The sequence below is a fragment of the Molossus molossus genome, unplaced genomic scaffold (assembly GCF_014108415.1).
Source record: "Molossus molossus isolate mMolMol1 unplaced genomic scaffold, mMolMol1.p scaffold_m16_p_9, whole genome shotgun sequence".
NCBI lineage: Eukaryota > Metazoa > Chordata > Mammalia > Chiroptera > Molossidae > Molossus > Molossus molossus.
Genome location: NW_023425403.1, coordinates 15,104,936 through 15,130,169, shown reverse-complemented (window position 1 = coordinate 15,130,169; position 25,234 = coordinate 15,104,936). Strand labels below are relative to the sequence as shown.

Here is a 25,234-nt window from a genome sequence, read left to right as displayed (position 1 = left end):
TCCCATCAGCGGCACTGGGAACTTCTCTGAGGTCAAGGGTATGAGTACGCCCCTGATCCGACTCTAGGAGGACATCAAATTAAGTGACCCAGACCATGAATCACAACACTTGATGACATGAGACTCAAGGAAGCAGTGAAAATCACCAGGGTCTGAGGGTCTACACAATGGACGGTGTCCAGTTCTCACAATTTCTCGTATCACCCACGAGTACAGACTATGTCTATAATTACCTACTCTTTCATTTATTTATTTATTTTCTATTTTTTTAGAGAGAGAGAGAAACACTGACATGAGAGAGACACATCGATCGGCCACCTCCTGCACACCCCCTACTGGGGATGGAGCCTGCAACCAGGCATGTGCCCTGACTGGGAATCAAACTAGGCCCTCTCAGTCCATGGGACGATGCTCAAGCCACTGAGCCTCACCAGCCGAGCTATCATTACCTACTCTTAACACCAGTATATACTTTTAAATGATGGGCTTCTGGTCATATTTACTCTTTCCTGTTCTACTACGACTTACGTCCTTCTGTTCTTTTTTAACATTGCTCGTTGACATACGCTCAATTCATCCATTTAGTGTACAACTCAACGGTGTTTGGTATATTCACAGAATGATGCCACCGCCACCACAACCTATTTTTAGAACATTTTAATCATCCCAAAAAGAAACACTCTATCCAGGAGCTGTCACCATTTCCTCCTGTGTCCTAGCCCTAGGCATCCACCAATGTACCCTCTGTCACTACAGATCTGTCTGTTCTGAACATTTCATATGAACAGAATCATACAGTGTGTGACCCCTGTGACTGTTATCACTTAGGATAACATTTTCAAGGTTCATCCACGTTGTAGCATGTATCAGTACTTCCTTGATATACCCAAATAATATCCCATTGCATGGATATACTACATTTTATGAATCTCTTCTCAGATGAACATTTGATTGTTTCTGTTTTGGGCAATTATTAATAATGAATACATATTCATGTACAAGTTTTTATTTGGACATTATGTTTTGATTTCTGTTGAGTTAGGAGTGGAATTACTGAGTCATGTAGGAACTACATTTAAGGTCACTGTGTTCTGTTAGCCTTTTATCATTACAAAATTTTTCAAACTATAGTTTATAAAGTAAAGGTTTCTTAAATTCCTCCCTCATCCCAAAGGGAAAACCATGGTATTTAACAGTTCGATATATATACCCTCACATTTTTTTCAACGCATAGGACAATATATAATTTTTATAATGTAATAATTAATACATACATGGGATTACATTATACATATTTTCCCACTTTTCACTCTTATTGCTTAATAGTCTATCTTGGCCACCTTTCCATACCCATCTGGAGCGATACAGCTGCATGTACCTCTTTCTCATCAGTCATGGGTCAAGGTATATTTTCATTATTGGCAAGAAATTATACTGCCAAATATATTGATTAAGGGCCATTTTGATCTGTATACTTCATGCACATATATGTGATTTCGTTTCCATGTATTCATAGCATATCCCTCTGAGGACTCCATTTGTTGACTGGTTTACAGAAAGCGGATCAATGGAGTGAAATTGGGAATTGTCTTGGACCCAACGCTAACTACAGTTAAAATGTACAGCTGCCTGCAAGGTACGTGTGAGGCGGATCTGGCTGGCACCTCAATGCCGAGATCCATTATTCCCTGTTGGTTGTTTTATTAAACTATAAAGTAGTTATATGAATACCTGCATAATTATAAAATAATGTTTTCAAACGAGAGACAAATAGAAAGTTCTTACCTCCCCCAATCCTCTCTTCTCTATGGAATTTTAATAGGTTGGTGTTTATCCTTCTAGTTTTCTATTTTAAGAGAAATTTTTATATATCTATCATTTGTCTTTATTTTGTTTTTTGCAAAAACACAATAGTATACATATTATTCTGTGGCTTTTCTTAACATTATATTTTGTAAATCTTCCCTAGATAAAGATTATTACAAGCTGAATTTGAAATTGTATAGCTGAACACCTCACAAACATTGAACTGCGGAAACTCTATAGCAAATTTCATATTGTTGGAGGTAAGTTTATTTTATTTTATTGTATTTTTTATTGAGTTTATTGGGGTGACATGGGTTAATAAAATTACAGAGGTTTCAGGTGTACAATTCTGCAGTGCATCATCTGTATATTGTATTGTATGTTCACAACCCCAGGTCAAGTCTCCTCCATCACCATTTATTCCCCCTTTACCCTCCTCTACCTCCCCACCCCCTCTGGTAAGCACCATAGTGTTGTCTGTGTCTATGAGGTTTTTGTTTGTTTTTGCTTAAACCCTTCACCAAGAAAATGTCATTTCAGAAACAAACCAAACAGTAATTTGATATATTTAGGAGCACAGTCTCTAAAATGAAACCGCAGCTATGTGGTGCGTGCACGGTGTACCCGGCACAGTGCTAGAAGCAAGGGAACGAGCAGTACCGGTGTCCTCGGGAGCGCAGGTCGCCCAGGTCGCCCAGGTGCAGCCCTGCAGAGTGGCCACGTGCTGACCGCGCAGAGGGGACGCATCCCTTCACGGAGGCAGCGACCTGAGCGGGGAAGGCAGCCCACGTCGCTCTGCCTCGGTCCAGTCTCAGGACTCAGGGAAGCAAAGGCAGGCATCAGAATGCTGAACCGGCGACACTTACCTTAGGCCGAGTGTCGACGACGTAAATGAAGTCGCTTCCTGGGTTGGCTTTCCTGATGGCCTGGAGCATCTGCTCGTCCTCCAGGCACCGGGCACTGAAGCCGGACAGGGGCTGGCTGCTCCGGCAGATGGAGGCCTGAGGGGAGAGGCCATGGCAACACAGAGGGTCAGGCCACGTGCACCGAGCCGGCAGGGACCCACTAGCTAGCTGCCCAACAGGACCCCTGGGTGCACGCGTGCCCCTACCCGGGAAATTGGAATGTGCAAGGATGTTCAGATAAGACCCAAATTAGGACATTTAAAGCCATTTAAATCACCTACTTTCCTTTTCGCTGATGTTGATTCATTTTCCTGCTGAAGGTAGAAATCTAAAGTAAATAGTTCTGCTCCTAAAATGTATAGGATACTACTAACAGCAAGACTAGTAAATATATATATATATATATATATATATATATATATATATATTTTTTTTTTAAGATGCTTTCTGTCATATTTTACTAGCCCGTTTAGAAACATCACAAATACCCCAAATCAAGCTGAATCCCCAATGTCACTGTGAGGAAAGCCCACGCCCGAGGCATGGGCACCCGAGGGCGGCAGGCACACACCTAGGCTGACCCACGCGCGTTAGAAACAAGGGGTTTCTTTGGACCCAATCTGCATTCTATTCTGCAACTTCCCTGTTCCGAAACTCTAACAGTATGTTGTACTGTTAGACAAGACAGACAACAGCATGAACACTTCCCCGCGTTATTAACAGGCGAGTATAGGAACAACCTCACAGCTAAAAAACGTATACTTCTGTGGCCAAGTACCTTTTATGGATTTAGATTTTATTTTAATATTTACGTTAAACTCAAACCACCAAGTACAATCAACACCGGAATGACTCAAAGAATCTGCATGGAGGGCGCGAGCCCGGGGGCGCGGGCCGGCAGTGAAGCTCGGTGGGAAGGGAGAGCCCTCCTGCTCTGTGCGGGCTCAGCCGGGCACCTTTCTGCCAACAGTCCTGGCAGAGCCTGGGCCGGGCTGCACTGCAGGGCTCTCTCCAGGAAAAGATCCCAGCTGAGTCCAAGCACAGCTTAACTGTCCCCAGCGCTCAACCCAGGACAGGTCAGCTAGGGTTTCATTTCTGCATGAGAAGGCGAGCTCTGGCCCCGCATTAGAGAAGGCAGGGATGTTTCTCATTAGCTACACCAGCCTTGGGCCGAGGACCTTGTGACAGGACGGAGCAGCCCAGAGCAGCTGGCCACAGAAGCGGGCCGCTGTCTGAGGGTTCGGCCCGTTCTGTCACAGAGAGGGGAGCCGGCGGAATGGCTCCAGGATCTCGGGCCTGCAGTCAGGGGCAGAATTCAGGAGGGCAGGGCAGGGCAGGGTGACAAGGCAAGTGAGGGACTAGCAGAGTTGCTCCAGGCTTAATTCTTGATCCTTGGCAGCAAAAGTCCAACTGCCCCGTGGAGGAGAAAAGGACCCGAGGGTCTGAACATGGGTGAGAGGACAGCCTGGGAGGGGGAGGGCCAGGAGAAAAGCAAACTGAGGGTCGGGACCCAACAGGGCTGGAAACAAAAGGCAAGCTCTGCCCAGTGGATGGACAGCCGGTCCCCGCACCTGGTTCTCAGGGAGCTTCGCGCTCCGTCTGCGGCCTGGCCCTGCTCACCCTCAGAGGGACGGGGCTGCCCTGCTCCGAGGGGATTCTGGCTGCAGAGAACCCGAGCTGGGTTTATCTGATGCTGGATCCAGGTCAGAACGACTATGCAGGACAGCTACCACCGGGCAATTTCTCAGATGCCATCAGAAGAGTTGGATGGGGAAGGGAGCATAGTTAACAGATGAGAATTTGTCTGGAATGCACACAGCACACCTAAACTCACTTAGCTAGTGGGGCTGTAGTGACGAAATGAAGCCAGTAAGTGACAACTATTACCAACTACCTTTAACCTGAGAACCACTAGTTTTGGGGGTTTTTTTCCAATTTTTATTAATTTATTTTTGTTACAGATGTTTCTCCTTTTTCCTCCCTAGACATCCTCCTCCCCATCCTGCCGACCCCCCCCCCCAGCATTGCTGTCTGTGTCCACTGGTTGTGCATATATGCTTATACGTCCTTTGTTTTTAGTTTATCTTTATTGTTGAAAGTGTTACAGATGTTCCCCCTTTTACCCCCAGTCACTCCCTTCTCCTCCCACCGCCGGACCCCGCAGCCTTCACCACCCCGTTGTCTGTCCACTGGTCATGCACACGTGCATATACGTTCTCTGGTGTATCTCTTCCCGCCTCCCCTCCCTGCCTCCCTGCCTCTGGATCCATTTGTCCGTCAGTTTATTTTGAGAACAGCTAGTTTTAAGTGAAGGGGTAAGTCAGAACAGAGTTATACTATGAAATGTGGTCAATAAATTAAAGCAGATCTATTAGACTACATTTTAATATTTCACATTGCATTTTCTTAACACTCTAAAGACAGGCTCCGAATCGAATTCTCACTGACTGACTGCCCGCATGTGGTTGTCGACTTGTGCAGGGCAGGGAGGAGCCTCGAAGGCCTCTGTCCACCCTGCGATACCCCGACAGCCCGAGTGTGGAGGGAACACTGTGACCTGGCAGTTCTTCCTGATAAAACTCCTCACGGTAAACTGTCGTGGGAGCCGCTCGTGTAAGTGCTACCAATTATCCAGAGCCAGCATTTTGAAGTGTTTACTATGTGGTGCGCATTATTACAAAAACTGTTTGCATTCTTCTTTAATCTTCCCTTCTGCCATATACGGTAAGATCTGTTCTGTAGATGAGGCAACCAAGGCACAGAGAGGTGATGTAACCTGCTTAAGGTCACACAGCTGGTATCTGGGGAAGCTGGGAAAGGAACCCAGGGAAGAAAATTTCCTGATCCTGGATTATTAACCACAATAATACAGCGCCACAAACAGAAATAAATCAGGAGACATGACAGGGAATTAAGATGCCACATTCAAGAAGACTTGGCTTTTAATGCCAGGATTTGCTCACTTGCTTTAGGACCTTGGTTTGTTTACCTACCATTTCAGAACTTTGGTTTTCTCATCTATGATACCGGGACAATAATACCCAAACTACTGGATGTGGTGAGGTCTAAAACATGCCTAGAACTATACCTAACACATAGATTTCAATAATTTACTATATTGTCTGTATTTTTCTAAGGAAATTGCCTCTTTGGAAATCTTGCAGAGTTTGGTTTCCCAGAGATCTGTACTATGGTTTTGGGAAACCATGTTATTAACCAAAACTGCTCTGTTAAAAGCAGTTTTAAACGTTTAATAAGACATAACAAAGGACACAGTAATTCTAATGGCTTGTAAATAAACACCCCAGCCTTCCAAACACAAGTGAGCTTTGTATGTCGCTCGCCATGATCTACAAAGCCGCCAATAATGTGATGTCCGAAGGAAGTTCTGGATAGCACGACATGATCTGCGTGGTTAAGGCCTAAACTGAAGAGCATGTGCTGCCTTGACATCGGGTAAAACCCTCGTTTTACCTCCAAGGACTAACAGCGAGTCCCCCACACTGTGCTCTCCTGGATAAAGATTCTTCTCCCACAGACCAGGCACAGTTCCTGCTCATCCCAGGCAGAGGGTTTTGGTTCCCTGCCAGCCCGTGGAGTTCCTCAGACAAGCCAATCACATCCTTCCGGGGGACCCAGGGGTCACCTCATCCACGAGGTACTAGAAGGCCTGCCTTCCAGGATCCCTGTGGTTCTCAGTCTGCTCCTGAGAGCGGCTCAGCGGCCCTGCCTGGTGGGCAGTGTCCTCCACCCCGGGCAGTGAGTACGAGTAACTGATACACTGCCCAGTGCCGGTGCCACGTGCTCAGCCGTCCCACTAACGCTGCGGTGGGATTCCTAACCTCACCGAAATGTGAACAGGAAGTGATTAAAATACAACGTATGATCAAAGCTGACCTCAAGAGAATCATGCTCCACCAGCAGGGGCATTGATTTCAAGAAGACTTCTGGTTCATGAAATGATGTGCCGTTTCGGCTTCTCTTAATCTAATCATCACCCACTACCCAACACTAGTCATCTTACCATCAAAACCCTCAGTGTGCCTTTGGTAACCCAGAGATAGGTGGGGGAAAGTATTTTAACTAAAAAACATGCTATTCTTATTCACAAGTATAAGTTCTGTTGGGGCAGGAATACCTACGCAAATGCCTGAAATCACAACATGGAAGAAAGAAAACCCAGCAAATGTATGTCACGTGTACCTGTTTACTTTCTGTGGAAGACTGCCTGGTTCAGGTGTGTTCTACTGAGCACTGACCACAAAGGAACACTGCTTTGACATGTCACGCGTCTTCCCGTGAACCACAGAAATCCACCTTCAGTGATAATATTTCCCTTTGTAAAAATCCCTAGTCATAGCAGAAGCATTTACGTAATTAACCTTGATAGTAAAACCTACACATTTTTATAAAACACAAATGTGATCATTATTCCACCTGCAGTATAGATTCTTGTCCATGGGGAGGAGAGCGGGGATGTGTGCTCATTAAGTAATTCCGGGGAAACCCAGAGCATTCAGCAATGAAACACATCTCTGCTCTGTACTTGTGGGAAGAGCTGAAACTTCAAGTACTGGCTGCTTCCAATTTGTTTAATGCAGGAAATCGACGACTTTAGACTAGAACCGACTGCGGTGTGAGTTCACTTGCAGGCCTGGGTGTCAGATAAAGAAAAGCACACGAGGGCATCCGTGGGGTGACAAGGGGCTAAGGTGGCAGGTGGAGAAGCTGAGCTCTGCGGCCTAACTGCTAAAAACCCGATCCTATTCTGAGACATCACACACTTGCCCTTTACCATCCTCACACACACAAGAAAACCCTTCTCAAGACAGAACACATGAGGCAGGACAGCACTCTGTGCACCCCACCTCCTCACAAGGAGAGAATCGGACCCCTTCTCTTCATCCACGGGCGCTACGAGGAGGTAAACGCTGCCGGCGTTCTCGTTTCAAGTACAACGGCATGAAATTCCCTAGTCATCTATCATTTTTTTAAAAAGAGGGAGTTCACATCTTCCTTTGCCTCTCACCAGTGCTCCAGTTCTGTGTAGGTTGACATCTATTTGGAGTCAAGTAATACAGACATTAATAAAGTGTTTGCCTTCTTCAGACCCCGTTTCAGAGCATAAGTGTGTCTGGCCTTTCAACGAACCGGACTTGAAGCTAAATGGAGGTTTGCCTTTGAGGCAGGCCACACCGAGGCCTTTGCTCTCTCGGAGGTTGAAGGAAATTTGGAAGCCTTCTTTTAGACTCTGACACAGACACTGCCCTGCTCCCTGCCTGCAGGTGCACGTGTGCCAGACACACTCACACACCTGCTGGAACTGTCTGTGGCCTCCCCTGGCGCTGAACCCAAAGCCACATTATCTAGCTGGAAACCCAACTTTTGCACCTGGCTAAAGTCAAATAGTGAAGATCATTCTTGTCTTCCCAAACGTGTTTTCTTGTCCTCCGCAGAAATGAAACTACAGTTTTTAATTGTTCACATAAGACTGTATTTTCTCATTTATCCTGCGCAGTTCTGACCCATGGATGTGAGCAAAAGTGTCGTGTGAGTTTCAGAAACCTTCCCCAAAAAGCCGTGAACGCACCACGTGGAGGCGATGGCTGGTACTAACGTCTTCCCCACACCACGCAAGGAGGGCCACGCCTAGGATGGCAGACCGGACACGTGCAAGGGGCTTGGGTCCCGACAGGTGAGTGATGGGCCAGGCCACCAGGCCTGGACTGCCCACCTTTGGAGTTTTATGTGAGAAAAAATATAGTTCTGTCCTGTTTAAGCCACTGTTGTGTGGTTCTGTTAGTGGCAGACAAACCTAATTCTATAGGTCTGTCTCCATAAACAGAGATTTCTTATGCGGAGGATACTCCAAAAATGCCATTAAAAGAAAGGAGGAACCCTGGCCGGTTTTGCTCAGTGGTTAGAGCATCAGCCTGCAGACCAAAGAGTCACGGGTTCGATTCCGGTCAAGGGCACGGACCTCGGTTGCAATTCTTCCCTGGCCCTGGTCAAAGTCGTGCAGGAGGCAGCCACTCAAAATGCCCCTTTCATGTCAGTTTCTCTCTCCCTCTTCCTCTCTCTCCCTGCCACTCGATCTGAACAAAAATGGGGGAAAAAAATGTCCCCAGGTAAGGATTTTAAAAAAAAGAAAGGAGGAAGAAGGTGCCATGGATTTGGGGGGCTTTCCAAAAGTAGGCACAGCAAAGGATCTATGCGAACAGGCAGAGTGCCTCCCCACCACTCACCTGGACGGTTAAGTTTACCTATCTTCTGACTCTGTCGCATTACTCTGTCGTCAACTGCGTGCAAAAGGTCAACTTCTCCACGAGCGAAGGTTCGAGCACGCGGCGCTGTCGTACACACAGCAACACCCACCCGTCTCTCGGAAGGACCGCGCGCGCAGAGGACTGCTAGGAAAGCGGCGCACGAGCCAGGCCACACCGAAGCCTCGGCACTTACGTGGTTGTCTCTGCGGTAGTAAGAGAGGGCAGGAAACCGCCGTCTGCTCCGGAACTTGGAACTCCCCAGTATGATGTGCGCCGTGGCCGCTCTGGGAACGTACAGTTCGGTGGGGTAAGAATCACAGACCTGCCACGGAAAACACGGCGACGTTCAGGCTCTGCGACCTGCCACAGGAAGTGCCCTTCACCAGGCTTACAGGTGGCAAGGCCACGTTTTCGTAACCAAGTCCCGCAGGAGGCTATTTTGAGGAAAACCAAAGCCACTTCAAAAAAATGAAGGGCTGCTGAGTCTATGAAATCAGATGAGATACTCCTGAAACCCTGCCTTGCACACTGTCCTTTCTAAGGGCTCCCTGTGGGAGGCAAGACAGTGGCAAATGAGCAGTTCTTTCAGCAAAAAGGGACACGTCGCGGTCCTGCATCCTGGTTGCATCCCGTCCCCGAAATGCCAGCACCACCAGCAGAGTCCCCAGGTCTCCTTTCTGTCCCCGGCACACACTGTGTGCACGCCTGCCTCTGAGCCCTCCTTGGATACTCCTTCCCTCGACCTCCCCAAACCTCACCCAAATCCACCTCCTTCAGGCCGCCTCCTGTGAATTTCTGGATCCGACTTCCTACCACGCAATACAAAAGCTTTATTTTTGTTTCCCATGTGTCAATTTTACACGTGGTAGAAATCATCCGCGGTCACCCTGCACCCCTGGCAGTGATTCCCGCAGCGCAAACTGCCACCTTAAAATGATCTTGCAGTTTAGTCGGAAATCAGCACTTCAGAACCTGGCTCTGACCTGCCCACTTCATGACCTTCAGGAAGTCAAACTACACTGAGCACTTTGGTTTCTGATCTCTAAAACGGATATGATACAGAAACAGTATCCCCCAGAGCTGGTATAAGGATGAAATCAGGTAACTCCGTGACCAAGGGCTTTATAAACCATTAGGTCGGACATAGTGTTAGTGGTGGCAACAGTAACAGCAGATTTGTTGCCAGACACATTTTGCTTTGACATCAGTCCGTCTCTTTGCAGTATGAAGACAGTGCAGATGGCAGTTCCCCGGGCTTCACTGGAGCCCAGGAAAGTCAAGCATCTTCTTGGGTGTTTCAAGAGGATTCCTCGAGCCAGTAAAGCAACAGTGGAAATGCTTTATCTGCATGTCCTCTGTCCATCGTCACCCACCTTCCACTCTGGACAGATGGACTAAAGGGAATAAAAAGCCACCCTAAGTGAGATTCAAGCCTGCGAGCTCATACAGTCTCCGTGACGATGCCCCCTGTGCCCGCATGTCTCTGTCACCAGACTGGCGAACATCGAGCAGGAGGAAAAAAAGGGTCTGAAATGTAATTTCAGCAGTTCTGTGAAAGACGTTTTAGGGAAGATTCCCAGACTTTAATGTGGGCTCTGGCACGGATGCTCTGGAGGAAAACCCCGTTTCAAGAACAGATGGCCCAGCCCACTTGGACCCAGACAGCTTTTACTGGGACCTCGGCCACAAGACTTCCTTCCCTGTGCAGAGCTGGTGTCTGACCCTCCCTTAGTCAGTGAGCAAAGACATTACGACACAGACCACACCTGCTTGTCTGAGGATCTAGAGACATGTAGTCATTGCATCTGACCAACAATATTTTCTTAAAATAAGTTTTGAAAGGGAAATTGGTAAGTTTTCAGTAAGTTGGGAATTACCTACTTTCTTCCTTACAACAACACTGAAGAATTGCAAAGTTTTTATGATTACATGAAATAAGAACAAGGAAGTGATGGGTGAGATGCCTCAGCATGCCTACTGCATCCAGCCTGTCTGAGTAGCAAGAGGGGAGCTAGGAGCTCCGGAGCTTCTGCCAGGGCCTGATGCCCAGCATGGGCCAGGGCCGGCCCTGATGTGCACCGTACCTGGGAAGGCACCCAGAGAGAAGACAGATACCCAGAGCCCACTCCCCTTGATACCCTCAGCCCCGCCCTACTTAGGGACCCGACTGATGGCCATCCACTCAGGGTCTTCTTTCTTCACAAGGAGAGGAAGCTCCTGGACTCTCTCTCCAGAGTGGGAAGAGGCAGACCTCTGCGGGCCGGGTACGGGGACCAGAGGCTCAACAACAGTGGTCAGGCTTGCACCAGCCTCATGGCTCCCCTCCAAGAACATAGATAGCACTGCCCGTCACGGGCGCTTGCTCTCCTGCACTGGGTCTGGGGGGAGACTCCACGGGTCTGAGCTTGGATATGGGGCATTCCGACAAGCACTTGCATCGGAAGCTCTGACTGAAGCCAAAACACCTTTGGAAAAAAGTCAGACCCAAGGTGCCAGTTCACTCGGGTTTAAAGATAGAGCTTCCTAACCAAGCTGGGGAGAGTACATGTTTCCTTTGTTCATGAAAGCAGTGCTTTTCGGTGGAAATTAAAACAACACGCCTGGATGGCACTGACTACCGTCATTGTTGCAATGAGCTCACACAGACATAGTCAAAATTCTGAAAACGAATAATGCACTGCAGTCTATGCTACCAAATTCTGAAACTATCAGTGCAGCTCCCGAAACTCTGTCGGGCTTGGAAAATCACACACAAATTAGGAGAGATTATGAGAAGTTCAGAAAAATGGAAAATGGTTTTCTTTTTAATTTTCTTTACACTGACTGCCTTGGCCAATGAAAGTGGATTCAGTTAAAAGGCTTCCCGCACAATTTTTTTTTTTTATTAATAAGGAAATGATTTTCTTTGTCCCCTACCACATTAATTAGTACCACATTAATTAGTACCACATTAACTACTGCCTGGAGTGCTGCACGTCTTCGCTGGCCTTGCCGAGGGGTCTTTTTGGTCATTCTTTCACTCACCAGACACGTGTTACTGAATACTTACCATGTGCCTACAGTATGTCAGGTGCTAGGGCAGTAACAAATACAAGTGTTGTTGATTTCAAGGCCTGACCTTTGTTGGCCTGATTGTCACCTTCCAGTAAATGTATTTTCCATGGCAAGACAAGATCCATCTGAGATGCCACCAAGGCATCTTAATCAGATCTCTGTATTTACTGAGGATGAATCACTCAATTGAGTACTTTTTTTTAAAATCCTCACCTAAGGATGTTTTTCTATTTATCTTCAGATAGTGTGGGAGGGAGGGAGGGAGGATTGAAGGGAGGGAGGGGGAGACAGAGAGAGAGGGAAGCATCCATGCGAGAGGGACACACTGATTGGCTGCCACCCACACAACCCCGACCAAGGCGAGGACAAACCGCAACCGAGGTGCGTGCCCTTGACCAGAATCGAACCCGCGACTCCTTGGTCCATGGGTTGATGCTTTAATCGCTGAGCCAAACTGGCCAGGGCTCAATGGAGCACTTTGAGGTAAGAGTTGGTTGTCAGGAACTGAGATGTATCTACTGAGATGTATTTCTTCTTCAACATATAGGACCTAAAATTTATTTCAAGAAATTTATGATGTAATAGGAAGAAGAAGAAGAATATGAGCAGCATTAAATGATTTATATATAAATAAAATAATAACACATAAAACATAGCTGTAGAGAACTAAAATAAACAAGATTTTTTTTTAATTACTATTTTAGATTATACTTTAAATTTTACTCTGAGAAATAAATTAAAATTTTAACCTAGTTAGTACTGAATGTCAATTATGTTATTTATATAAAGATAATTTCAGCAGTTGGGTACAAAAGAAAGTCTTACTTTAGAGAGTTAGACTACCATTCACAGTGTCTCATAAACAAAACCGGGGCAATATTATGATGATAGGGATGATGATGACAATAATGATAGCCTGCCCGAGACCTTGTGAACAGAAAGCGGCCGAATGGGTTCTGGAAGCTGTCCCTGTGTCTGTGTGAGGTGCCATTTCCACCTTGGCAACAGCCTCCTCGCCATCGATGATACCTCCAGCTCCAACGACCTCAAAGAATTTGTGAAAAGAGATAACTCTTGTAAAAGAAGGAAGAAAAGAGTAAACATTTTCTCAACCATGAGTTTAAAAGCCAAAGTAATGGCCTGGCCAGTGTGGCTCAGTGGTTGAGCATTGACCCATGAACCAGGAGGTCACTGGTTCAACTCCCGGTCAGGGCACATGCCCAGGTTGTGGGCCCGATCCCCAGTGGGGGGCATGCAGGAGGCGGCCAAGTGATGTTCTCTCTCATCAATGGAGCATTAGTCAAATATTTTTGAAAGAAGCAACTGTTTTATATTTCTAAATTGGTAATAAATAAAGGTACATCATTTCCCCCCAATTTCAATGATATTTGTAAAATCAGAAAATTCCCTGGGTTTTCACCTTTTCTGTTTCAACACAATGGTGTGTTGTTAGTTTTGGTTTGCTGTGTGCTGCTGTTAAAAAGCAGTGCTAAGTCACTCATGTTTTGCAGTCCCTACGGTGTAGGACTTAAGTGACTAAATCTGAGTCACGTTTGTGGTGCTAATTCCAGAGGAAAATCTCATTGAAAATAGGAAGAACCTGGGTTCCCAAGAAAATATTATTCCACAAAATTTTCTTCCTTACCCAAGGGTGTGTCATATTAAAAAAGAAAATAAAATAAAAAAGAACTTTCAATTCCAATTTTCTTTGGTAACCTTGGGTTTTCCTCTTTTTCATTTCAAGGCTAAAAATTCACTGCCGAGGTTGGCTTCAGCATGAGACCAGCTCTCTGGTCACAGTAGCCAGATACTTTATAATAATTAAAACAACAAGGCCCCAAACGTCTACTTACAGTGTAAGGTTCTGGTTGTTAGATTTAAGTGTAATTATGAAGAAAATTCAGTATCATGAAATCATCCATTCTATCCCAACTAATTTATACATTTGAGACATTCTGAAGAATAATCTAGAAGGACCTGCACTATGGAATATCAAGATTTATTACAGAACTATAACAACCATAATAAATAAAAATGTAATTATTGAAACTATACAGTGCCAAACTGTATTATTAATAAAAAGACAGATATTTTTAAAAGACAATATACTAAACCCTGGCCAGTTTGGCTCAGCGGTTAGAGCATTGGCCCACGGACCGGAGAGGCCCGGGTTCGGTTCCCGCTAGGGGCATGTACCTCGGATGCAGTTTTCCCCGGCCCCAGTTGGGGTTGTGTGGGTGGCAGCCACTTGGTGTGTCTCTCTCGTATCCATGTTTCTTCTCTTCCCTCTCTCCCTCCCGCTTTATCTCAAGATAAATAGAAAAATGTCCTCGGGTGAGGATAAAAAAAAAAAGACAATATACTAAAACACAAGCCAAATAGGAAAGATTGACAACTCAAAACTTCTGAGGATCAAAAGATACGTAGGAACAGTAGAGAAATCTCTTCTGAGAGGAGATAGTTACAACAGCTCTACCTGCTAACAGATTATTATCTAGAATATACGAAGAACTTCTACAAATCAATAAGAAAAAGACAACCTTGTTGAAAGAAGGATCAAATATAAGACAAGGCAATTCACAGGAAGAGTCGACTTGAATCGCCCATGAACACAAGCCCAGACTTGCTAGTGATGAGGGGGTGCAAAAAAAGCCACACTGAGACCCACTGTACACCAATCAGATTGGCACTGTTTTCTAATTTAACTGTATGATTAGTTAATAAACTCATATGGTTATAAAAATGAGGAATCAAAATATCTAATAATTGGGAATACTTAAGTATATTATGGTACATTCATTTGATAAAATGTTATATGGTCATTTGACCGACTGATATGCACGCTATGTAGCAATATAGAAAGGATGAAGAAAATAATCAGGATTCAAAATATGTAACCAGAAATGGCCAATTAACAGGAGGTAAGATATAACTGGTCAGTCAGCACATACAAAGCTACAAATTAAGAAATCAGAGCATGCATATGAAATTAAAATGAGAAATCACTTGTCTCAGTATCAAGTTGTCGAAAGAATTTTTAAGACACGAACTCTTTCCTGGTTAGGGCACCAAGAATCAAGCATTCTCACACACAGCGCTGAGAATGTCTAGAAACTGGCACCGCCTTTCTGCAGTTTTTTGACAATATGCCCAAAAATGCGTATAAACCTCTTGACCTAGAAATTCCAGCTGTAGGAGGCTCTCTTTAAAAAGGGATTTTTTAATGTGGCAAAGATATAGTTACCAGAATGTTCTCACTATGTTATTTAAAATAATGATAAATAATAATCTAAATGTCTACAGAGTGGAACTAGGTAGACTGACTGTGATATAGTCATATGAGGTAATACGGTACAATGTTTAAACAATATAAAATATATTTATTGGCAGGAAAATATGGTATGCCATGCAAAAAAAGGCAGAACACAGCCATGTGTAGCATGATTCCATTTTGTTGTGTGTATTTGAATGGTTCTGTTTCCTCTTCCGTTTCCAATTTAAACAATGAAATACATTACTTACATAAAAAAGTTATTCAACTATGCAGAAGAGAAAAACATCTGAAGGCAAATTTTTAAACTTAATTGAAGAATGTTAGGGCAATAGGACGGTGAGTGTGTTCTCTCTCTCTCTCTCTATTAGATATGTTTTTATTGACTTTTTAGAGAGAGAAGAAGGGAAAGAGAGAGAGAAACATCGACTGGCCACCTCCCACACGCCCCCTACTGGGAATGGAGCCTGCAACCCGGGCATGTGCCCGGACCGGGAACCAAACCGGGACTGCTCAGTCCATGGATGACACTCAATCCACTGAGCCACATCTGCCAGGCTCTTTTTTTTTTTTGGTAAATTCTCTGCAACGTTCTTGCATGACTTTTATTACTTAAAATACGTTTTTTAAATGAATAGGGAGAGCAGTGCGGTGACTGTGGGGGGAAGTGGAGGTGGAAGAGAGCAAAGAGGGGATAAATGGTGATGGAAAAAATAAAATAAAAAATAAAGATGACCAGGGAAACCAGCACTGATTTGTACCCATCATTAGGGAGGACATGGGCTCGATTCTGCCTCTGCTGCTTCCCTTCCTCTCCGTCGTCCCTTCTGCAAGTGGAGACGCCTTTCTCCACAGTTCTCCAGGGAAGGCTCTCGTGACCTTGTGTACCAATCAAGAGTTCATGAGTACAGAGCAGAGCCGGTGCCAAACTGCCATCAGTGTCTCTGTGGCTTCCCCACTCGTCACTCGCTGCACTATAAAAAGACTTGATGGGAGCAGAGGTCCCGGCCGGCTCTCCCACCACATGGCTTGGCCAGTTTCCATCTCCCCCCGTTAGGCAAGAGTGTGGAAGGGATGGTCTCCCAGGTCCCCTTGTTCCAACTTCCTGATTCTAGAAGCAGGTAGGAAATATGGCCAGCAGCAACCGAGGAAGACGTAGAAGTCCATACATTTGTACCTATAAAGAGCTACCAAAACGAAGGGGCTCGGGCAAGGGGCGGGCGAGGCTGTGTGAAACCATGACTGCTCGCTACTGCCCCCACTTACTCTGTAGTCTCTGTTCACATCGCTGAGCTGCCAGTGGTCGTTAGGGAGGCCCATGCGCTTGTACTCCTCACTGAGATCGAGCAGCAGCCAGCCTTGCTCTCTTTCTTCTTTATCCAGCTTGGGGTTGAATGAAAAGCAGTATAACTCCTCATATTTAACTGCAAGAAAAGGGAGAATAAGGCCTCATCAAGTTTAGTCAAAGCCAGAACCGAATCTCTCTAAACCTCTCTGTCGGGCTGGAGCACACCGAGAGGCCAGCCCAGCTCCTCACCCGGGGGGCCCGGGAACACCCACCTCCTCCCAGCAAGGGCAGGAAGACCCGGGACCAGCGGACTCAACTCTGCAGGAGCTTCTCCCGTGTTAGAAACAAGGCTTTCTCCACTGCGCGCTTTCTTTGGAAAGCAAATACACTTTCCAGACCTCATGAAATGTAAAGCATGAATATTAATTAAGAGTGCTTGCATTCATTAGCCGTCAAGTTTATGTCTATGGAGCTTGGGTTTGGGAGGGGCTCTGGGCAGGGGGATGCCCAGGCCGCTGCCACACTTTGAGTCTCACAGTATAAAAAAAGAAAACGGCTGGAGCGCTGTGGGATGTATTTATATGTTTGCACAGAAAACATCTGAACTTTTTATGACCACATAAATGTCATGATTGTACTGCTCATACAATATTTATAGGATTCATTAAAAAAATATCAGTTCACAGTCTGGACCCCGGTCAAGAGGGGCCAGTTGAAGGATGTAAAATGAAATTCTTTCAGTTCTGCCGGGATTGTCTTTGCCTTCTATGCCTGCGAGGAGACCATCCGCCCTCCCCCAGGAAGATCTGGGACTGGTTTTCTCGCTGGTTTCCTGTGTCTCGGGCAGTACCTAGGCCAGCGCTATCCAACAGAAACAAACAGGCCGAGCACATCATTTACAATGTCCCTGTAGCCATTTTCTCTGGCGATGAAAAGGAACAATGATTAATTGTTTCTAATATAATTTTACTAATACAATTTATTTAACCCAATATATCCAAAATATTATCATTTCCACATATACCTAATGTAGAGCGTATTGACTGGTATTTGTACATGTTGTTTGGTACTGTCTTTGAATCCCATGTGTGTTGCACACTCGCCAGCACAGCTCAGTTCCTTCCGGCCACACGCCAGCCAAGCTCGCACAGCCAGGGGCTGCCATGCTGGATGGTGCAGCTCCAAGCACTTCTGGTGATGATAAATCAGGGCTGACAACTCACCAAACCAGACTTGTTCTAATTAGTGCATTAACCCATTTAGTAGGCACCACGATGGGTCTCATCTTACAGGGGGAATCTGAGGCATTGCTGAGGGAGGGTGAGGAATGTTCCCAGGATCACACAGCCAGTCGCTGGGGCGTCTGCACTTGCATCAGGCAATCTGGCTGTTCACCCCATGCTCGTAATCACCCCACACACGACTCCACCAAAGCACATCCTTCTCTCTCCTGCCCAGATGGACACTTTTGTATCTTGTTTTTCCTTGTTCCATATCCTTAAGCATCCTGTTTTTCTCTAATAGATGTCTTTCCCCTCACAGTTTTCTTCGGTCTCACATATGCTCCTCAGTCTGCTGAAGCACTCGGTGTGGACAGTGGAATGCTCCCAAACATGTGTATCCTGAGGCCCTGTAAACAATCTCACACCAACACACAGGCAGCCCGAGATCAAAGCTCGGTGTCCAGTGCAGTGTGATTACTGCAGAGATAACTCATTTACAAAGGAGAAGAAAGACAGGGTTCGTATTTGAACTGCCAGACTTTTCATTAGATGTGCCCTCTTTCTTGGAAAAATGAAGTCTAAAGACCGTGGTGTTTTACTGAGAGAAGCTACGTTCTGTTTCAGTCCCTCCTGATGTCCTATCTCTACATTCAAACTTTAGAATCCGGGTGATTTCAGCAAATGAGAAAATCCACACACACAGACATGCACCCACAAACACAGAGTAGACACCTTCAGGGATAAGTGTTACTTGCAATCTTAGCAGATAGAGCAGACGGCATATAGAATTGAGGTTCTGTTCTGGGAACAGTGGGCTTGGTACTGACACGCCTTTCCCATCTCTAAGTACTATTTTCATGAGTCAGGTTTCCGATGTCATCATGCCGACCGCAAATGCAACTGGGTGAAGATGCCAGAAGAATCTCTGAGAAAGACTCAGTTCCCTGCGTGAAAGCAGAGCTGAGGATAAGGAGTAATATGGAAGTTAAGGTCCCTTTGTTAAACACTTACAAATAGGTTTAAAGGCAGAAGAATCACAGTCTATGACTACTGATAGTGTTCTGTCATTGGCAGGAGGCAAGGAAACTGCATACATTACAGCAAGAATAACTTGTAAGGGGCATTAAGATCACTCTTGAATTGGGAGACATCAGAATGGATTTCCAGGGGAATTCTGAAATTGCTGCTTTCAGTTATTTTTAAGGAAAAGGGTGATCAACCACCCCTCTGGCCGACTTTAAATTCTACACCAGGGCAGACACCTCCGTCTCTGCCAAAGCACAGGCAGCTTCTCCCCAGAGGCGCGCCCAGGAGAAGCCTGCAGCGAGGACGGCCACTCCACTCGGGGAAGTTACAAAGCACCACTAACACTGTCATAAATGTGACAAATATTTCTCATTCACAACATTCTGTTCCCCTCCCCTCCACCTCCTGCAAAATACCACAGACTGTTGAGTAAGTTAAAAAACAAGAGCAGATCTCCAGCCTTTACAGACTCTGAACTGAGAAGAAATATCTGTCTGCTTGGGGAAGGTCAAATCCCTGGTTTGTCACCGCTCTTCACACAGATGTGCTAAGTACTCCAAGGGCTTTTCCCATCACCACGTCTGGGCCACCCGTCCAACATGAAATGTCTTCGTCTGCTGGATGGCAGGTGTCCGCAGGGGGGCAGGAGGGCCTCGGGCCAGGCCCGGCGCCAGGAGGACACGGCCCCTCGGGAAGCAGACACTCAGCGCCTCGGCCTGGACTAAACCGAACGGGCAGCTCTAATGGGGAACTTTTTTCAGGGAGAGTTAAGTGTCAATGATTCTCTATGGATTGCGTTGACCTATTTAAATCATACAATTGCTAAACAAAGGCAGACTTGAAGGTTTTTCTGTCTAGTCAGAAAGAAAGATGGCAGTTTCTCAAATACCACATTCAGTTCAGAATGAACAGCACTCGGGCCATGTTTCTAGAAAAGCCGAATCCGCGTCTCAGGACTCAGGAGGCACAACAAGCACCGCTGCTCATCTGGAACACAGGCGGCACGTGGGCCTGCGGGCACGTCCACGCCCACGCTCCCACCGCCTTGGTCAGCAGACCCCCCTGCCCCCTGTCCCCCTGTCCCCCCGCCCCCTGGAACCGCCAAGCCTGCAGATGGCCTGTCTGCACCCAACCTCAGCTTCTTCCCTCCCACAAGGAAGGAAGAGGCGCTCATTCCCCCGAATCAGAGCCGGTGTACAACAAAGCACGTAGGGAAGAGAGAAAACTAACCCAGCTCGTTCCCCAAGTAGCAGGCTAACAGTTATGAAAACAGAATATTCAGGGGAAAAAATATGGAGACAGTTTCCTCTTATTATAGACTAACTGGGAGGAAAAACAGTAATTTAATATTAAAAATCAAAGGGTAACTTGTAACAATCAATGTAAACACTGAACAATACAATTACATTATTGATTGTTTCCCTTAGACAATTAAAAAAAAAATTGAAAGGAAAAACAAACATGAGTCAGCATCAGCTGAATGGGAAGGGCTGTGAGGGAAGGGAAAAATCATCAGAAGGACAGAAATGTGGGTATTTTAGAACCAAAAGTAACAATTGAAAGCTAAATTGCTCCGGATGGTCTGCTTAATTTGGGCAACTTAAAATAAATGAACTTGAAAACCTTTTAAAAACGGGTTAGAAGATAACACAGCTATTATTGGACTTTTGCATACTTAAAAACAATGAGACCTTTCCTATTTATATTCAACAAACAAGTGTTCAAATTAAACATTCAGAGCGAGGAAGCTAACAAGTAGGGGAAAAGACCCAGTGGACTCAGAGATTAGGATCATCAATGAAAAGGAATTACCATGGTAAACAGTGTTTACAGTAAATACTGCTTACGCCACAGCAGCTGGGACAGACAAAAAACTGTATCAGGCAAATGGCACTGTATCGATGATGTGATTGTAAAAGTCATAATGAACAGCAGAAGAAATGGGGGACTTAGATAACATGAAAAAATAGTTTAGTGAAAATGGGGAAATAAAAGAGATGGTTTAACCGTTAAAGGGCCCACAAACAGAGAGAGGGAAAGATACTGGAGAAAAAGTAACAGCAGGAAGCAGAGGGAGGGGAAGGAGAGAACGGGGGAATGGAAGCCCTCGGAGATATTAACTGGGCTCATTTCATCAGAGCAGTGCACAGCCTGATGAGTACTTTGGATCGAACTTATCTTCTCATTTGGGCCACACCATTATTTATTTTTATCCTCACCCGAGGACATTTTTTGTTTTTTGTTCAGATAGAGTGGGAGAGAGAGAGAAACATCTAAGTGAAAGGGACACATCGAGTGGTTGCCTCCCGCACGAGCCAACCAGGGCCGGGGACAAACTGCAACGGAGTTGGTCTCTCTGGACCGCAGGCCAACGCTCTAACCGCTGAGCCAAACCGGCCAGGGCTGGCTACACCATTATTTTAACCTAAGCTATTTGTTTCTTATGAATCAAGGAACTTACTGAATTTGGCTACATTATTATTATTTTTTTATCCTCACCCGAGGACATTTTTCCATTTTTTGTACAGATAGAGTGGGAGGAAGAGAGAGGAAGAGAGAGAGAGAGAGAGAAACATCGATGCGAAAGGGACACATCGAGTGGCTGCCACCCGCACGACCAACCAGGGCCGGGGACAAACTGCAACCGAGGTACATGCCCTTAGCGGGAACCGAACCCGGGTCTCTCCAGACCACAGGCCGATGCTCTAACCGCTGAGCCAAACTGGCCAGGGCGGCTACATTATTTTTTTACTGCGATCTTTTTATAGTCCAAGACCAAATTCTTACCCATCTTAATTCATAAAAAAGGCAAACCAATGAAATCTTGTCAATTTTTTTTAGTCATTAGATTTACCCGTATTCCAGAAAACCTAATTCAGAGAAGAGAAAATCTAGAGAGCTTTGCAAATATCCCCTTCGTAGGCTTTTGACTTAAATGTTCTCCCAAACATTTCTTCTTTTGTAAAAAAGAAAAGAATATATAAAAAATAAATTGCCCTGATCAGGACCTTGTGGTGAACTGTGTCCAAAAGGGAAACTGAAAATATGTGATTTGTGTTGGTGACTAAGTACAGAGCTATACTGTACCACTAGAATTCAAAGTATACCACACACACACACACACACACACACACACCTCTTCTGATTTATCTGGAGGAGGCTGAAGGTGTATTTTGTGAAAGATCCTTCGATGCTTCTGATAAGCCATCCTTACCCTCAGCCGAGACCCTCTCCACCATTCCCCATCTCCACCCAGATTCAACACCCTGCTTCCAAGGCTATAGGCTGCAATCTGTCTTAATTTTGGCATTGCCTTTAAACTTAAACTCTGAAACTGCTTGGGTTCTATTTCATCTCTCTGTGTTTTATGTAAACTATCATTTCTAATTCCAATATTTCAAAATCTTCCTGGCTTTTTTTTTTTTATCCTCACCTGAGGACAGTTTTCCGTCTTTAGCTCAGATAGAGTGGGAAGGAGGGAGGGAGGGAGAGAGAGAAACATTGATGTGAAAGGGACACATCGAGTGGTTGCTACCCGCACGACCCATCCAGGGCCGGGGACAAACTGCAACCGAGGTATCTGCCCTTAGCGGGAACCAAACCCGGGCCTCTCTGGACCGCAGGCCGTCACTCTAACTGCTGAGCCAAACTGGCCAGGGCAAAATCTTGCTGGCTTTTTAAAACCGTTTAAGATAATGTCTTTAATTCAATTCGTTACTATGGTTTCCTTTTTTGCTCTCTGGCTGTGTCTAATACCTAACTCTCAAAACTTCATTTTTAAGAAAAAGTGGGTATTTTTAAAATAAGGGGAACACAGTGATTTTCCTCCCTGGGGACCTCACAACGTGAGTTCTGGCTTTGCCCTCGTCAGGGGCCAGAGCGCTCACCACCCCTCCCAGTTCCCCAGGCTGTTCCTAACTCCCAGTGATCCGGTCAGAGCACACTCACTGTGCAGTACACCCATCAATCAGCGACACAGAAACTGCTGGCCACACTGTCCTCACATGTTCAGCTGCATGCAACCTAACGTACATCTTCCCAGACCTCTGTTCCAATTATAGTGCTGCCCCCAGAAGTTCAAGTGCTTCTCTGGCTAACTCTGCAGTTCTTTTCGACGCAGTAAAATGGAAAAGCTTCAACCAGCTGCCTTCAAAGAGCAGCAAAGAAAGTCAACATCATCACATTCTGACAGCTCCCTGGCACCGTTTTCATTACCTAACTGTAGCTCTTAGCTGTCTACAGATGATGTGGTCATAGATAAGAAACTGAGGACTCCACCCGATGCCTTGAAGAGTTTATAATCATGCCTCTTGTCCTGAATCACAAAGCATTTAGCAAAGTAACGGTAAGCCCATATCCTATTTCCTTACTAATGAATTCTGGGTACCGCTACCATGGATATGACTTTTATATAAATGACCTTTTTTCACTGTATTCTCCCAAGAAACTTAGACATGTATTTCTTTTCTGCAAAAGAACCCATAGCTCACACAGGCCACACAGGGAGACAACAAACACTTCTGTTGAAGTGCGTAACAGGCTAGAAATCTGAAGCCCCACGATGGTGGATGGAAAAGGAGAGTAATGAGACCGCATGCTTCCCAAAGCAACCAAGCCGCCTTCCCAGGACACTTAAGGAGATTCTGTTTAGGGGATTCAACAGATCCATACTCTGAATATTCACTGATGCTAACAAAGCTTTAGTTATACCAACCTTGGGAAACATACATCACTATTCAAAAGCAACAGACACCAAACCATAAAAGCCCAACCATGGGGAAAACTGCATTCTAATTGTTTAATATAAATGTTTTCCATACGAGACAATTTGCCGGTTTGGCCTTAGGCCTCCATCAAGGTTACTTGATTATCACAGTATCAGGAGGGCATAATTTTAAGATGACTTCACCCTGAAAGGAAAACACACACACTTATAACCCCCCCGACATAAACTGAATACTAAGAATAAAGAAAGGTTCATACAGGAGACGACCCAGGGAGAGATCCTCAAAGGCAAGGACAGTCATTCAGATGTCTCCGCCTCATCCGAGGCCTGGGGTGTGATTCCTGAGACACTGCATAATGCTCAAGCACTAACTACATTTCTTGAATGTGATTTGTGAATTTCTTGCAAGTGGGTCCACATGAAACGCCACGTCCCGCGGCCCTACCTGGCCTCGCGAGGCGCAGCAGAGAGATGTACACATCGTGGCAGTCTCTCTCCTGGGGGATGATGACTTGTAGCAGCTGAAAGTTCTTGCAACGAATAAGCAGATGGCATCCAGTAGCAGTTGTTGCCTGTTTTTCAATGGTGGAAATCTGGCTGTGGAGAATCTACAACCAAAAGTTAACGGGGATAAGCTAGGCACACATGACTGACGAACACGACAGGGAGCGACACGGCTCTCTGAGCCACGCAGAGCCGGCAGCACGCCCCGCCTTCACACAATAAGAACTGAGATGTTTTGGGAAAGACCCCACTGTCTAAATTCACCATTTTATTTTTCAAATGCCGAGCTTTCTGATACCCAGGCTCATTATTTGAACTACTCAGCGTACTTGTTTGTACAAGTGCAGGGAAGGGAACATTTTGGTGGTCAAATAGTGATTGCAGTTAATAGCTAAAATGAAATAAGGTCATGAGAAGTTAGTAAAGGAAATCTTGCAATCAACAAAAGTTAGAGACGACGCCACCGGGAGGGGCCACCACGCTTCTGAATTCCACATGGGAGGCTCAAGTTCAATAGCAACGTGCACTGTGTTCTACGCTGTTGGGGGTCAGGCGGCCTGCAGAGGATATTTATTTGAAAGGAAATCACGCTGACGGGCACTGTTGTTTCAGGAGGGTCTCTGCTCAGTCCTCAGCAGCAGCATCTCATCCTCTAAATCCCTGTCCGGTAAGCAGTACCTGCCACCTCCTGCCAAAACCTAACAGTATCCGTGGACACCGAAAAGGCCAACCTGCAACTCAGCAATTCTGGCTCCGGTCCTTACATCATGGTAAGTGGGCTGTATAAAATAATGGTCTCATAATTAAGAAGCAGAAACACCTGATGATAAGACTCCACCCTAGCTTTCCTTTTCTTTTTTTGTTTTTTACATTATCAGAAAACTGGAGACAACAGAATAAAAGGACTGTAACTGGGGTACGGACATTAAGGAATCTCTACTCAAAAGCTATGACCCAAACCATTTGTATCTCTGGCTATTTCTTGGTCTATCTTTGATGATGGTCAAATAATTAGTGTCAAAAATGAGTACGTAGATGAAGGAGATTTGACTCTGTAGAGAAAAAGGTGAAGTCCACATCCCCGGAACAGACCTCTGAATACCCAAATACCAAGAGCCCACCCAGCTCACCCAGGGACAAAAAAATGCACTTTTCACTTCAAAAC

At 45.6% G+C, this 25,234-nt stretch overlaps 1 protein-coding gene and 1 long non-coding RNA gene across 2 annotated transcripts in view; one reads left to right on the top strand and one right to left on the bottom strand.

The window, feature by feature from the left end:
* Positions 1 to 25,234, bottom strand: part of MTMR7 (myotubularin related protein 7) — a 79,341-nt gene that overhangs the window by 28,731 nt on the left and 25,376 nt on the right. Inside the window, exons 3-6 of the mRNA XM_036250271.1 lie at positions 24,011 to 24,173; positions 16,569 to 16,726; positions 9,171 to 9,299; positions 2,673 to 2,807 (exon numbers count right to left, since the gene is read on the bottom strand). Coding sequence (XP_036106164.1) covers positions 2,673 to 2,807; positions 9,171 to 9,299; positions 16,569 to 16,726; positions 24,011 to 24,173 — 585 coding nt within the window. The remainder of the gene's footprint in view (positions 1 to 2,672; positions 2,808 to 9,170; positions 9,300 to 16,568; positions 16,727 to 24,010; positions 24,174 to 25,234) is intronic.
* On the top strand, positions 1,972 to 24,789 carry LOC118622779. The gene is made up of 4 exons (XR_004958132.1): positions 1,972 to 2,066; positions 5,132 to 5,324; positions 8,230 to 8,406; positions 24,682 to 24,789. It is a non-coding gene; the product is annotated as an uncharacterized LOC118622779 (long non-coding RNA).